Here is a 16,961-nt window from a genome sequence, read left to right on the forward strand (position 1 = left end):
ACCATCTTTCCCACTTCATCATAACGGAACAAACACCTTAACCCATAGTGTGGGCTTGCCACTCCAACAAGAGCTGTCAGCATCTAAAGTTCAGTGTTATCTGCTATTGGGTGGACTGACAGGATGCAAGTCACTGCATGCTGTCTACAAATCTAAAATGCCTCAGACTGGAATGGACACAGGAAGTGTCACAGGGATATCAAATAGCAAAAGCAGACTTATGAATCCTGCTCTGCATCATCCTCATGATCTTGAGAGCTAAGTAAATATCCCAAACCCCACGGGAAACAACATTCCACCTACATGTCAAAAGATGGTTGTGGAAGCATGGCCAGATCTTACGACTATAGAGGACTGACATTACCCACCAGCCATCCACCTTGGGAAACTCGTGTTGACCAAAGCAGAATCAGAATGGCCAGATGGAGATTTGAACTGCACTCCTCCCAAATGAAAGTCCAGTGTCTTAACCACAGTGATCATTAAAGTGTTGAGTATTGGAGAAGAGGCAGAATATGAAGAAGAAAAAAGAGGAAGAAGAAACGGAGGGAGGGTGGCTGCTTCCTGAATCACTGAACTTGCTTAACAGATTGTAATCAAATAGACTATTTATAGTCTGGGGAGAATGTGTTTGAGTTTCATTGCCTGAATAAAGAAGGCACTTTAAGCACAAGACTCAGGATAGATTCTATTAACAATGATAAGAAGACAAAAAAATATGCAAAGGAATAACAAATCATGTGCCAGTCGGAAGTGGCAAGGATATAAAAACATCAGACACACTAAAAAAATATTGCTCACTTGCACGCAGGCACTACAAGGTAATCAGCACAATGAACCATACTATGTAACATAACTACTCATTATTGCTCTGAAGAGAAATTAGATTATGATGCCTCAGCAAACATGGCAACTTTCTTGTGCATCCATGTCAGTCAGTACTTCCTACTAACAAGGGAACATCCCCATCACACCCCCTCAGATTTAGTTATAAGTTGGCACAGTGGATAGGCCTTGAAAAACTGAACACAGATCAATCGAGAAAACAGGAAGAAGTTCTGTGGAACTATGAAAAAATAAGCAAAATATACAAACTGGGTCGTCCATGCGTAAGATAGGCAATATTAAGGGCAATGTGAGGCGAGGAGCGCCGTGGTCCCGTGGTTAGCGTGGGCAGCTGCGGAACGAGAGGTCCTTGGCTCAAATCTGCCCTCGACTGAAAATTTTGCTTTCTTTATTTTTGCACAGTTGTGATCTGTCCGTTCGTTCATTGACGTCTCTGTTCACTGTAATAAGTTTAGTGTCTGTGTTTTGCGACCGCACCGCAAAACCGTGTGATTAGTTGACGAAAGGACGTGCCTCTCCAATGGGAGCCAAAAACATTTGATCGTAAGGTCATAGGTCAACCGATTCCTCCACAGGAAAACATGTCTGATATTTTGTATACGACACTGATGACAGCATGTGCGTCACATGACAGGAATATGTTGTCGACCCACCTAACTAGTACAGTTGGCGAATGGGTGAAAAGATTCTTCTACCTTGCCCGATTTAGGTTTTCTTGTGGATGTAATAATCACTCAAAAAAAAGTGATGAAAACATAAGAGTTTTTCACATAAACTGAAAATAAAAAGTTAAAATTTTCGGTCGAGGGAAGATTTGAACTGAAGACCGCTCGTTCTGCACCTGTTCACACTAACCACGGGACCATGGCGCTCCTAGTCTCATACTGCCCTTAATAGTGCCTATATTACACATGGACGACCCAGTTTGTATATTTTGCTTATTTTTTCATAGTTCCACACAACTTCTTCCTGTTTTCTCGATCGATCTGTGTTCAGTTTTTCAAGGCCTATCCACTGTGCCAACTTATAACTAAATCTGAGGGGGATGCGATGGGGTGTTCCCTTGTAAGGTTGAAAATGATGCCCTGTCTTTTAAATCATTATTTCACTTTACATTATTGATTAATAGTAATAATAATAATTAACCAAACAAATTGAGGAGAAGGATTTCAAATGATATGCAGGTACTGAATTACTTTAATAATTGAATGAGGTAATTTGGTCCTGTACACAATAATTATTCCTTAAACAAAGAACTGGCATAACTATAACTGGGTGTATAAATGGGGGGGGGGGGTCCCGGATTTTTCCCAGATCTCCCGGTTAAAAACATACCTTTTCCATGATAAGCAACAGTGTACTTTCCCTCAGAGTTGTAAAAACATCAACCCTTCGAATGGTAAAGGTGTCATACACCAGCGAGAATTTCCCGGCATTATAGAAAATGAAACGCAGCCACAAAAAAAAAGAAGTTTTGGAAAGATCTTTCGTGTGCAGCAACATTTATGCTGCAAATTTTCATATTACGATGCACTGCATATTTTTGTATTATGAAAGTATTAATTCGAATCCCACCAAACAGCATATTTCTTTCCAAAGCACTGAAACAGACTGCAATGCACTATTGTAAGCCAATCATAGCTCATGTCACGTGAACTCATCAGCCAATCATACCAGATATTCAGAGCATAGGACACGTGATGTAGTCAGCCAATAGCAACATCACTGTTAAGTGGTGTAAATGCACAAATAGGAAAAGTTTGTGGTTTAAATTAATGTATGTAGTGTAGCTACAAGAAAAGCTAAGCTCTGACATATAATGCTGGTCTTGAAGATTAATAAGCTATAAGAAAAGTTAAGCTTACACATATAACATTGGTCCTTTTAGCGTTTGAAACACTTTGAGATACATCACATAAATGTGCCAGTATAATTTTAAACAATGATAATGTCTGGTCTTCTGGGCTAGAAATTAATCTAAGTGGCTGGTCCTGAAAGTTTTTTAAGTTTTAAATGCGAGTCAAATGCTCTGTGATTTAAGAAATTCATTGCACATTTTCATACATAACATAGTTCATCTTGCATAAAGGAAAATTTCCTTTGCAAATAATACTTTTTGAAGAACCATTTGTAATCTTTTCCTGCGACCTCTTAAACATGGGTTCGTTTCAGCAGCTGCTAGTGACCGCCAGAAAAAAGGAGTTACTGCGCTTGGGCCGCTACGATGACGAAGGAAGCCCGTATGTTCGTACACATATGGCATTAAGAGATGTTAATGACACCATAAAAGAAATAGGACATTAGAGGATACTCCAAGAGCGTAGGAATTTCATAAACCATACTAAAATGCATAATTAGGCTTAAAGCACACATTCATATGTCCAGATTCACAATGAATTAGGCCCCAACCTGATATTAAGCTTTTCAATGTGCTTTTCGGGATGCAAATTTTCTTGGAGTACTGGTATTATAGTATCTCATGTTTTATTCTTTATTATGGCATAATGCCATACATGCCAGAAGATGAAAATGTGCACTTGAATTTCAGTGAGCAGATGCAAGTAGCCAATAGTGTGGAATGAAGCACTTCGTTTCTTATAAATTGACTGCATCTGAGGAAAAGATTAATAAAAGCCACATTTATTTAGCAAACTGACAAAAATAACTTCATTGTTGTGCAAAGTGATTAATGCTTGACTGCCAAAAATGCGGAAATAAAATCAGAAAACTGAAACTAATAGCAGCCGTCTGTAACTATTGCATGTATTTTAATCCACTTTATAGTTCCTGGCCACATAAATCCGTTTTGTTTTCATTTGACGAGTGAACTGTAAACGAAGAGGAAATATGACATGAGGAAACAGCAAAAATCACTAAACGTAAACACTGGTCACTATCCCCCTCCCTACTAAAACCCAGATTGCCCTGCGCATGCACAAATCTGGCAACTTGCGCACGCCGGAAAATTTTTTCCCTGTAGCATTGCTGTTTCTTGGCACTGCTGCAGCCACATTTCAAGTAGCAAGAAGCAGGAGAAGGCACTGCTCATATGCAACTCAACTGTACATGTGCATGAGCCCACTGGCAACTGCTCAAAATGAACTTAATACATTGACAGTTGTGATGTCACGCTCATAGGAAGCAGTTTGCTGTTATGAAATACCCCATAGTCTTCATCCTAAAACCTTTGACACATTTTGCTGTTTATCAGTTCTTACCAGTCAAAATTACAAAAATTTAACTAAGAACTAAAGCAATGAAGAACTCCAGGAATTCTAGAAAATTCCCAGGTTTTTTATGGTTTTCTCCCGCATAAAAAAATCCCCGGGTTTTTCCCGGTTGTACCAGAGCATGTACACCCCATAAAATGTCCATGGCAAAATTTATTCAGCATATAATCTGAATGACAAATCTAATATCTCAGATTTACTTAGTATGAGGGTCATTCGATAAATAATGCCTCCAAGTTTTTTTACAACTGTTAATACAGGAGAACATCGATTTAGGTGCTCCAAATTCGATGTTTCTTTTGCATATGTACGAAGTTTTGAACACTTCTGCCAGATAGGAGAGTTGTAGTGAACCATAAAAGTAGCATCTACACACTACACTTATTACTAGCAACATGCTGTGATTGAATTCTTGGTTGTAGAAATGAAACTGTGGTGTACATCAATAAACATTTGTGTGCCGTATATGGTAATGACTTTTGGTGACGGATGAAGAATTAAAGCACCTGAAAGTACACAAACTGACCTCTTGGATCATCCATGTTCAGTACGACCTCACAGCCACTGCTCTTGACATGGTGTACCATGCAGATGCCGTTATCATGCAGTTTGGTGCCTCAAAACTCAACAACTGGCTCCACAACTTTTGGTGGGCACTGGAAGTGTGTGTGTAATTAGAACTGTCAAAGGAGTGCTCAAGAAAGGTTCTCACAACAGGCCATGAGAATCAAAGACAATCCATTTCACCCGAACTGCCAGAGTAGTTTAGGCAAATGGAGAGACCTTTCTGTCATGGATCATCACAGGCAGCTAAACCTTGGTGCAACACAATGTATAAGAAACAAAAAGGCAGTCACTGTGTTGGCACCACCAGCAATCACCAAAAAAGATGAAATATAAGACAAAGTCATGATGACAGTCTTTTCCAATAGTGATACTGCCATTCTAAAGGGGTTAACCAGTAATTCAGAGGCATATCTGCAGACCCTGAACACAGTAAATAACTGCTTCCAATGTGTTTAGTCTAACAAGAATCCAAAAGAAATCATGCTCCAAAACAACAATATACGCTCACACAGAAGTCTCAAAATTCAGTTGGATATCACTGCCTTAACCATCCTATACCCCAGACTGGCACCATTGGACTTCCATCTATTTGCGGCACTTAAGGATTCTGCACGTGGGACACACTTTGAAGATGACGAGAGCATGAGGTCGTGCAGTGAAAACACAGCTAATGGCCATGAACACAGGACAAGGGCTTTTCCCAATAGGCAATTCATGCTTCTAAAGATTACGCCACAGTATGTGATGGAGACTGCAGAAAAATAGTATATGTAAAAGAAATGTTGACTGATAGTGTCACCAACATCTGATTCTTATGAACAAATATCTTCTGTGAATAAATTGTGGATCATTATTTATTGCATGAGCCTCATGCTAGTACGTGAAAAGTCACAACTGACATCATGTACTTCTTGCTTAAGAAAATTGATTAGAAATAAATGCACAATCCCTCCCCCCAATTACCCCTGCCTCGCTGCAATACACTATTCAAAATATTCATAGATCTACTTACAACTTGAGTGCACTTTGCCCTAAGTATTGCTCTGTCTTGGCTCTCTTCATACAGAAGAATTCTCAGGTTCTGAGATCCTTCCAGTTCAATAATAAATTCCTCATTCCAACGTGGTGCAGCTGAATTGCAAACAAGTTTTGTTTTGGCTTTACGAAAGTAGTGTCCGTACGAGTCCACTTCAACACATACAAATAAATCTGTAATAAATAAACACAAATGAGCATAAAATGTAGACATCTAAAGAGACCCCTAAAAGAGCATCTGCCAGAACTTTACATAACAGAGCATCTAAAATACTATTTAATGTTTTCTGCTGGGTGACACAATAACCATGAAAAGATTAAAAATAACCACTCACTATATAGTTATGGTAATGAGTGTCTGAGAATTAAATAATCCCACGTATGTACACACCCACCCACCCACCCGCACACACAAACACACACACACACACACACACACACACACACACACACACACACACACACACACACAGAGAGAGAGAGAGAGAGAGAGAGAGAGAGAGAGAGAGAGAGAGAGCGCACTACATTGTACCATCACTGCAGGTTGACTGGGGTGCAGAGAAAAGGGAGATCACAGAAAGAACAAAACAGATACAAATTAATGAACAGATGCACCAAATTATAGTAAAATGGCATGGAGGGTATGGAGGAAGTGTGTGTGTGTGTGTGTGTGTGTGTGTGTGTGTGTGTGTGTGTGTGAGCGCGCGCGCGAGGGGGGGGGGGGGGGGAATGGACAGGAAGAGTGTAATGTCAAAGAAACTGCTATTGGAGGGGTGGAGATGCAGAAGATACAGGTTGTGAAGCAGCCATTGAAGTTGAGTGGTATATAGGTGGTCAGCTTTACTCTTGGCCACTCTTTGGCAGTGGCTATTCATTCACATCAACAGCTGGATCATGGTCAGGTCCATACAAAAGTCATGCAGAATTTGCAACATAATTGATATACGGCATAGCAGTACCTGATGGTGTAGGGGACACCTGTACAGAATTGGAATAGGACGTGCTGGATGGATGCATGGGACAGGTCTCGCTCCTGGGCCAACACAGAGATATTACCATGTGGCAAGAACAACAGGTGTGGTATAAGGATGACTCAGGATATGATTTAGATTGGGTGGTGGGGGGAATACCAGTTTGAGAGAGATGGGAAAGATATTCCTCATTCAGAGCATGATTAAAAGTGCCAGCAGAGAAAATGGTTAAGTTATTCCAGTCCAGAGTAATATTGGGTAATAAGGGAGGTGCTCCTTTGCAACTGGTTTTGGGGTAATTTGAGAATTAGAAGTGTGTATCGATATGGGACAGGAAATCTATTTGTGGACTAGGTTCAGAAGGTGTGCCTGTGTGAGGCTATAGTGAGAAAGCCAGCATACTGGGGAAAGGATTGCTCATAATTAGATATGTGTTTTCCAAGGGTGACAGCACCATACAGAAGATACTTTTTAGTATTAGAGAGATGGCAGCTACTGGAGTGAAGGCACCTGCGATGTTTGGTGGGCTTTAAAAGTACGTAGGTTTTCATGGAGCCATCAGACAGATGGCATACAATGTCCAAAAAGGTGACACACTAAGTTGAAGACTGGGTAAAGGATAAGGGTTTCAAGTTTTATAGGTGACAATTTCTTAGACCTGGGTTCAGATCATAAAAGAACCATCAATGAACCTGAAGCAGACAAGGTACTTAGGATTGAAGTTGGTTGAGGAAGTTTCCTCTAGATGGCCCATAAACAGATTGGCATATGCGGCGGTCATGTAGGTGCTCATACCTGAGCCGCAAGTTTGTTTGTATATCTTTCCCTCAAAGGAGATGTAGTAGAGTAAGGGTATAGCTTGCTCACAAGTAAAATGAATGAGATGATGGGTGAGGAGTCATCACTATTCTGGGAGAGATAGTGCTCAATGGTAGCAATGCCTCGCTATTTATTTATTGGGCTTTAGTTCATTGCAGCTACACTGTTTGTAACAGAGACCAGACAGGTCAGAGAACATACACAGCTCTGTTGAACTGTGAGAATTGCAACACCAGTACAATGTGATCGATTGGAAAAGTGCACCTGTGTATTCTGTACTAGTTAGTGCTGAGGAAGGACATAGCTGGAAAATTAAGCAACATTTTCAGTCACGTTTGAGTGCATACTAACCTCTCAAAAGCTCAACTATGAGGTGAGTTGTCATGTGCAGTACTCTGTCACAGTACACACACAATGTGTTCTGTCACAGATTTGCCACACACGTAAATATATTCTCAATATATTCTCTCCTATACCAACGAAGAACTTAAGATACTAACTAAGAACTCAAGACATGAAAACTGGTTCTACAACCAGTATTGTCATAAACATGGCAACAACTTATGGTAATTATTCACGGTGTTGTGTATCTTTATTTATTTTACACCCTTTACGTCTTATTTCTGTCACTGTGTTCCCATCCCTTTAGAGATCACTCTTCAAATAATTGAAGAATTAAGAGTATTAGCTCATCCCATAGTTGAGGCACTGAGCGACATATAAAAAAAGACTAAAAATGCTGCTAATGCTGCTAGATTTTACACAAATTCCTCTTCGGAGCTAATAGAAGACAGACATAACCTGGTCAGCTATAATACCAGAGATGACTATATTGTGCTGGAATTGCAGCTTGACTAGGCAGAGGGATTGTGTTGGGTGGAGTACGTGATGGGAGAAGGTAGGCATGGAATGAGAGGGAGAGTTTTGCTAAAATGGCTTAAAGATGGGAGATGTGGAGTTTTTTCATACAGTTTTAGTTCATTGATAGGTAACATGTAACTTGCTCTAGGTTTAGTCTCTTACTGATGCAAGAAGCAGTTGCCCTCAAAAAGTTGTGGGTTTCTCTTTGTGAAAATGAGAATCCTTTGTAATAGTTCCACAGCGGATTTTTATTCACTAGTACAGAAAGAAAGACACAGTTTGCAGTGTCCAATTTTTTGTCTGTACAGCTTATTTCACACAGGGCCGATTGTTTTGTGATGAAATGGGCAATTTCTGTTTTTGGAAAGTTTAATTTCAGTTTATAATTGTTGACTCTTGTCTCCACTTCCCGACATGTCTGTTCAATACAAAAAATTAAGTCTTTATCAGTTTTACAGCAGACTATTGGTGTTATCTGCATAGAGGATGGTGTTTGACTAAACCTGGCGTAGCAAAAAATTGAGATGGCTATAATACTGGACATTGCGGAACGCCTAATTGAGGGTGTTTCCAGCCAGACAGGAATTTCTTGCCATTGTTGTCAACAAATAATCTTTTTTTCTGTTTGCCAAATATGATAACATCCAACTAAGAGATTTTCCTTGAAAATCCTAGCATGTCAATGTTTGGAAAGCATGTCTTGAGACACAGAACCAAAGACTTTGGTAAGGCCACAAAAGATGCTCGATATACACCAGGGTTGCCACATCCCTAAGTGATATTCCCTGATTTCCAGACAAGTTTAAGCATTTTTCCCTGACAAATTTTGAGATTGATTGATTAACTGAGATGGTTAATGGGATAAAACAGCGAGATCATAAGTCCCACGATTCCAAAGTTACTCACAGAAGAAAGAGGGTCCGCTAAAAATGGATGGATCCAGTCAGGGGAGATGAACTATAAAACAAGGAAGTTAAAACACACACAGTAAAAGGCATAAAAGGTTAGACCAAATCTAAAAACTGGAAAAAAAAGTGGTCTTTCGATCGGGGAGTGGTCATGGGGTGCCAGACCACGAAAATATGAAGAGAGGCCCCAACCATAACCAACCTGCCACTGCTCCAGGAGTAAAGCATAATAATATATCTGGAAATAACCACTTTTACGGAGGAAACTGAGGACCAGTTTAGCCATCCATGAATTGTCTGCTAATATTAAAATTAAGGAAGATTTTACTTAGCACGAAGGGCTAAAAGAAGGCGACATTCTACCAATATGCAGGATACCGTCAGTTAGGCTCCAAAACCATATTGTGGGGGTGGTTAGTTACACAGGAGAAACGACGGGTGAGCCTGGTATGACCAATGCATTGTAAAGGATGAGCCAGACAATAAGGGATTTTACTTTATTATACGAGCCTCCAAACGGTAACTTCATTTTTCCACTGCGGCCAAACCACGGCCGGCAGTGTTAGCTGCCTGTAAATTCTTTTGTACCACGGTTTAGCAACAGAAAGTCAACGCCGAGATGAAGGACATCTTGTTCACGTGCCTCTCTCATGTGCTTACGAGGTAACGCCGTCCCAGGCGTCGCTTAGCAGGCAACGCTCTGGAAAGTTCCATGCCGCCCGCACGGTTTGCTCGGTCCTGACCAATCACGGCGGAGGAAGCCGCGTGGTGCGTCAAACATACTCGGCCGCCCGTCGCCGGGCTGGCTCTCTTGTATTCTTGCTCACCCGCGAGTCAGCTGCGCGCCCTGTAGCACTGAACATCTCTCGCTTCTCCCGGTGCTGCGGCACTGTGGACTTAGTTTTAGCAGACAACAACTTTTGGTACCTTCGCGAACAATGTTTGCCAATTTCTAAGCTCTGGCTCTCCCTCACCTCCCTAGGCCTATGTAGCCCCTTTCCAACATGCTTTAGCCAATAAATGGCCTTTCCCTAAAACATTTTCTATTATTCCATACCACCCACCGCCTGCCCATACGCCCATCCTGTACAGCACAGACAACATAAAGCAGTGGACTCCATCTGAGAGGAGTGGAAGGAAGAGTGCCAAGCACAGTAGTCTCCTTGATTGTGCTGAGTTCATTACTGAGAGCAGTAGCACAATGGATGTCATTCCACTTTAGGGCAAAGAGAAATTTGACATAGACCCCATATCCACAGCTGGAGTCATGAAAAGGAAAGGAAGGTGAGTATCAGCTTATCTAGCTAAACAGTCAGCCAGTTCATTCCCTGGGATACTCACATGACTTGGGAGCCAGAGAAAGACGACTGCTAGCATGTGACACGGCCAATGGAGGAGAGAAGGTCATGGATAGCAGAGACCAAAGGATGACGAGAAAAGCAGGCTTCTCAATGAGTTGGCACATATTAAAACATTGTGGAGGGAGGCATGGGTGACAAAATGGAGGACCCTGGTAATGGCTAGCAGTCACACTAAATGATTCCAGCAATACATGTTCTTCTAAGTCAGTACGAAACATGAAAGCGTATCCCACTTTATCTATCGCCCTAAAACCATCAGTGCAGAGGAAGGCAGCACCCTGGAACTCTGCCAGGATGGAATGTACAAGATGCTGGAAGACCATAGGGGCGACAGAGACCTTAGGACACTGGAATAAGTTGGTCCTAATTCGTGGTCTAGGCACCACCAAAGGGGGGCATGTGAGAGGAAATAAATACGCGGGGCGCATTCCAGTGAATGGAGATGGAGATGCTGACAGGTGTAAGTGATACACATTCCAACTGGCAATCCCAGCTGGGGGCGGCAATCAGGATGGAGACATCCTTTGCTTGCAAAGAAGACAGAGTACACAGGATGGTCAGGGAATCTGTGAATGGTGAGTGCATAAGAAACCAGGATCTGGCTTTGTCATATTTGTAGAGGAGGAATCCCTGCTTCTGTGAGGAGACTGTCACTGGGACTAGTGCGAAAGGCAGCAATAGACAAATGCACCCTACAAGGTGAACAGGATCAAGTATTTTTCAGAGTGTAACGAACCGCTGAGCCATGTACCTGACTTACACATAATCTAGTCTGGACAAGACCAGAGCACTGTAAAGATGGAGAAGGGTAGCATGGTCTCCACTCCAAGATGTGTTGGTCAGGAGGTGGAGAGCATTACAATTTCGCATGCATGTAGTCTTCAGGAGGCAAATATGGGGCAACCACATCAGGACCAAGAAACAGGAATGTGATGCAATATCTAGGAGCTGACCACCTAAATAAAGTTCTGGAACAGGGTGTACTATGAATTGACAGCAAAAATGCATAACCTGTGTTTTGGAGGGAGAAAATTGGAAGCCATGGGAGACAGCTCACACAGAGGTCCGTCCGATGGCACCTTGGAGCCGGCACTCAGCAGACGCTACCGAGTGGCACCTGCACCAGACACAAAAATCATCGACATACAATGCCGGGGTAACCTGAAGGACAACAGAGGTTACAACCCCACTGATGGCTATGTGGATGTGTGTGACAATTAATACAGAACGCTGGGGGATATCATTCTCCTGAATCCGAGGGGTCCTGAGTGAAGTGCCAACTAGAACCCAGAAGAGCCGGTGGGATAAAAACTCGCAAATAAAAATCAGAAGGGGGCCGCAAAAGACCCAGTCATGGAGGGTAACTAAAACGCGATGGCGTCAAGCTATGTCGTACGCCTTTTGTAGGCTCAAAGAAGACTGTGGCGAGGTACCGACATTTAGTAAAATCCTGTCCGATTTCAGTTTCCAATTGGAGTAAATGATCAACTGGAGGTCATCCTTCCCAGAAGCCACACTGATACGGGGACAAAAGGCCCCGAGATTTGAGTACCCAACATAATCGGAAGCTAATCATCCTCTCAAGCAGTTTACAAAGTATGTTTGTCATGCTAATTGGATGGCAGCTGTCAAGAGACATTGGGTTCTTCCCAGGCTTAGGACAGGGATAACTTACTATATTGTCTCACCACTGTGAGGTGAAGGCATTCGTGAGCCAAATGTGGTTGAAGGCCCTGTGCATATATTGCCTCTGTGTAATGTCCAAGTGTTGGGGCATCTGGTTGTGGATGGAATCTGGGCTGGAGCCGTGTCATGTGATGGGGTAAGAGTCTGCAAGAATTCCCATTCAATGAAGGGTTCATTATAGGGTCAGCCTGGTGAGGGTTGAAACAGAAAGGGTTCTGTTCAACGCTGTGTTTCTGCTGGAGAAAGGTGGCAGAATAGGAAGAGGGTGCCAATGCTGTCACAAAGTGTGTCGCGAGGTGTTCTGCAAGGAGCAATGGATCACTAGACAGAGCACCTTGGAGGATAAGCCCCTGGACAGTTGACTGTCACTGGCAGCCCAGAAGGCTACAGAGCTTGGACCAGACCTGGGATGAAGAACCATACATTCCCATGGAGGAAACATAGCACTCCCAGCATTCCTTTTTACCTTGCTTAGTAAGGTAATGAGCCTTAGCATGGAGACACTTAAAAGCAAGGAGGTTGGTCTGTGTCATTTAAATCGCTGCAATGGCTGTTGGAGGTCCTGGGCAGCAACTGCTACATCCTTAGTCCACCACTGGTCATCAAACTGGTTGATGAACTGTGCGCAGTGGGACAGTAGTGCCAGCAGCATGAAGAATAGTGGCAGAGATGCCCTGCACGACCACATCAATGCAATTCGAGAGAGAGGTGTTGACGTGCACAGCAGACATACATAAAGGCCAATTGGCCCTGCGAAATGCCCAACATGGGGACCTGTCTCGCTGGCGGCGGCAGGGGGTGGTGTGCACTGAAGTCCCCAAGGAGGGGATATGAGAGTGGGAGTTGCTGTACTAGGGTAATGAAATGTCGTGTGGCTAGGGCCTCCCGTCGGGTAGACCGTTCGCCTGGTGCAGGTCTTTCGATTTGAGGCCACTTCGGCGACCTGCGCGTCGATGGGGATGAAATGATGATGATTAGGACGACACAACACCCAGTCCCTGAGCGGAGAAAATCTCCGACCCAGCCGGGAATCGAACCCGGGCCCTTAGGATTGACAGTCTGTCACGCTGACCACTCAGCTACCGGGGGCGGACGTACTAGGGTAGACAGTTCAACATAAGGAAGTGGCCTACCAGGAAGGAGGCAGACATTGCAAACGGTGATTGGTGCAGTTGTATGCACTCTAACCGCTATCGCTTCCAGGTTGGTATGAAGGGGGATTCAGTCACTAGTGACATCGGCGAGAACCAAACTGCAGAACCCTCCAGACGCTATTCCACGGCCGGTGCAGTTCTGACAGAATGCCCAATAAAAACAAAACATTAGAGAGTTGTCATCACGAAAGTGAGTTTCTTGAAGAGCAAGACAGAACGAAGAGTATGAGGAAACAGAGTGTTGTATTTCAGGGAGATGGCGATAATATCCGTTGCAGTTCCATTGGATTATTGTGTGATGAGAGACCAGGTGAGACATAAAGTAGCCAAGGGGAGGTCACGTCACTTGGTCAGTGGTCGTCACCAACGAGTATGGGGTGACACCCATAAAAACTGGGTCTGTTTTGGGATGAGATGGAGGGAGCAAAGCCCTCCGGGAAGCCTCGTCCTTTCGCTTGTGCTGCTACTTCTTCTCCCTCAGAGGGAGGGAGGAGGCATTATCAGTAAGGGAATAGATGGCAGTGATGTCAGGATTGGACAGAGAGTGAGTGGCTTTGGGGCCCTTGGAGCATCGATCCCTCCTCTGGCCTAAGGGTGCAAGCTTCCTGTACTGAAAATGTAGGGGAGGAGTGTTCTGAGACGGAGCCCCATTCCTAGCTTAAGCAAGAAAAGAGGAGATTTTCAATTGAGGAGGAGGAGGAGGAGGAGGAGGAGGAGGAGGAGGAGGAGCGGTTCTTGAAGGGGAAGGGACAGGAGCTGCCAAAGGTGAGGAAAGGGACAGGGGGCAGGATGTGGGTAACGGGGAGGGGTGAGGACGGGAAGGCATAACTGAGGCAAAGATAGAGGAGAGTCTGTCAAATTTCTTACAGACCTCAAAGTAGCTGAGATGGTCAACAGTCTTTATTTCCTGAATTCTTTTTTCCTTCATGGATACTGGACACTTTGGTGAATGGAGAGAATGGTGAGCAGAGCAGTTTACACAGTTAGGCAGTAGGATGCAAGGGCTTCCCACATGAAGAGGGTGGCTGCAGTCACCACAGATGGGAGTGGCATCGCATCACAAGGACGTGACCGAACTTGAGGCAATGGAAGTAATGCAGGGAGATGGAATATACGGTTTCATGTCACATCTGTACACCATTACCTTCACCTTCTCGGGCAGTTTCTTCCCCTCAAATGCCATGACAGAAGTGCCAGTGTCTACACGATGGTCCTCAGGTTGTTTCTGGACATGCTGGGCGAAATGAATGCCACATTGTCCCAGATTAGCCATAAGTTCGTGATCAAACTCGAAGAGAAGGGCCCTATGGAAAATTACATCCTGCGTCATACTGAGTGACTTATGAGGAGTGATAGCCATGAGGGTGTCTCGTGAACAGTCGCAGGTACAGAGGGAGCCTGGCTGGCAGAAGCTGTCTTTATAAGGAGAGAGCCAGATATCATCTTGCTTAAAGACTCAATTTCACTGAACTTGTCCTCAGTATGTTCCACAAAGAAAAGGGGTTTGGTGATAGCAGAAGTTTCCCTATCGGTCCTGGTATAGACAAAGAATGGACAGGGTTTTGCCCCACACCAGCACGTCTGGCCCTCCTCCCAGGGTGTAACCAAAGAGGGTAAGGCTGGAAAGGCATAAGCAGGAACTGAGACAGAACTACGTTAAGAAAGAGAGCAACCGCAGTAGAATGGCCAGAGATTTCAACACATTTCATGTGCCAAATGTCTGCCTTGGCACCAACCACTCCGAACAGGGGGCTCGCCTTGTGGGCACCACGCAGCCACAGCAATAGCCGCCTGGCAGGATGGTCATCGCCAGGAGTTCCGATGTCCCAAAAAGATGGGCAACCACTCATAGGCTTGCACCAGGCACTCACAGCACAGGTATCAGCAGTGTGATCCCTGAGGTATCAGGGGGCTCAGTCCGACGGGTACCTAACAGCAGCCCCACCACACAGACTGGCTATCGAGCTGGTGACATAGCAAGGAGGCGAAAGGGCTTTGGCGGGAAGAGAAGGGAAGGGGGGAAGGAGGGAAAGGGAAAGGGAGGAGGAGGAGGAGGAGGAGGAGGAGAGGAACCAACACTAAAGACGCCACACACAAACAGGCCTGGCCAGCAGGCAGATCGGTCAGAATAGATCCGACACGCAGTGCCTTCACATTAGTGGGAAATGACGGGCTTCAGTTTGGCAGGCCCAATCTGTTAGAGATACCCACAGAAATGGCCTGCGGTTCTGGCTTGTCACGGAAGTCCACTAGTGTGGCCAATTATTTACATGTCACAGACACCATGCTGATGAAATGCGACTGCGTGATCAGTCCAGGCAACAGATAAATTGTGTGAATACTCTGAAAATCAATGCTAGTGAGGACAGGTAGCAACTCACCATAAAGATGATCACTGCCTGCAGGCAGGCACATATAAAAGACAATCACACTCTCACAACTAAATTTTTGCTTACAGCCTTCATCAGAAAATGAGAGCACACACACATTCCCATGACCATTCGGACACAACTCATGCACACATGATCACTGTCTCCGGCTGCTGCATCAACAGTCTCTGAGAATCAGATCCAAACAAACCACTCCTCATGCCTACCTGCCTTTTCCTGGTAACTGCTAGGCTAGCAGCAAGAGTGGTGGCAGCATTGACTGCAAGCTAAGGGGAGTGGTAGAAAGGGAAGAAGCAGTAAGAATGAAGGAGTAGGGATGTGGCTCACATACTCAACTGCACACACCCAGCGATGATGCACGACATCTTAGTAAACAAACCATTTCATCTACTGAGACACAAACTAGATTTTTCCAGTGTTTTTTTTTTTCAAACTTCCCTGATTTCCCTGACACATTTGAAATTCCCTGATTTCCAGAACTTCTGACAACCCTGCACACATTCTGTCATCAAGGCATCTGCTGATTTTTGTCATCAATTCATTCACTCCATGTGTTGTGCTGCAGCATTTCCTGAAAATGTGTAACTGGGTAAAATAATGCTGTGGAATGAACTGAAATTCTCTCTCTGAACACAATGAAACTCTTTCAAACATTCTTGAGAAAATCAATACCTGATATAGGCCAGTAGTTTCCCATTTCATACTGTTTGCCCTTTTTATGAAATGGCCAAACTTCAGCATATTTTAATCAATATGAGAATCATCCCTCATGAATAGACTAGTTGATACTGAGGGAATATTCACAAATTAGCTGAGAAACCTGGCATTGCCTGGATGTTTATTTGTAGCAGTGCCCGAGACTTCTTATGCATTGAATTTATTTTTGAATTTATTTTTGACTTCTAAAACTTTTTTGTATACAATATTTGAATTAGTATGACTGGGGATGTGAACAAAGAGCTCATTTGCTCTGCTAACACAGGAGAGAATGTGAAGCAGCTGTGCAAACACACTAAGAACTTTGCTGGTTTCCTCTGAGAGTAAATGGTTCTGAGGAGCGGATAATGTAAGATGCTCTCGATCAGAATTATGTCACGCCCCAGCTTTCAGATGAAGTTTCCAAAAAACGAGTT

The 16,961-nt window shown here is 43.8% G+C and overlaps 1 protein-coding gene across 1 annotated transcript in view; it reads right to left on the reverse strand.

Moving 5' to 3' along the window:
• The window catches only part of LOC126468943 (active breakpoint cluster region-related protein), a 115,209-nt gene that overhangs the window by 29,722 nt on the left and 68,526 nt on the right, over positions 1 to 16,961 (reverse strand). The window contains exon 12 of the mRNA XM_050096592.1: positions 5,656 to 5,852. Coding sequence (XP_049952549.1) covers positions 5,656 to 5,852 — 197 coding nt within the window. The remainder of the gene's footprint in view (positions 1 to 5,655; positions 5,853 to 16,961) is intronic.

The sequence above is a fragment of the Schistocerca serialis genome, chromosome 1 (genome assembly GCF_023864345.2).
Source record: "Schistocerca serialis cubense isolate TAMUIC-IGC-003099 chromosome 1, iqSchSeri2.2, whole genome shotgun sequence".
Taxonomy (NCBI): Eukaryota; Metazoa; Arthropoda; class Insecta; order Orthoptera; family Acrididae; genus Schistocerca; species Schistocerca serialis.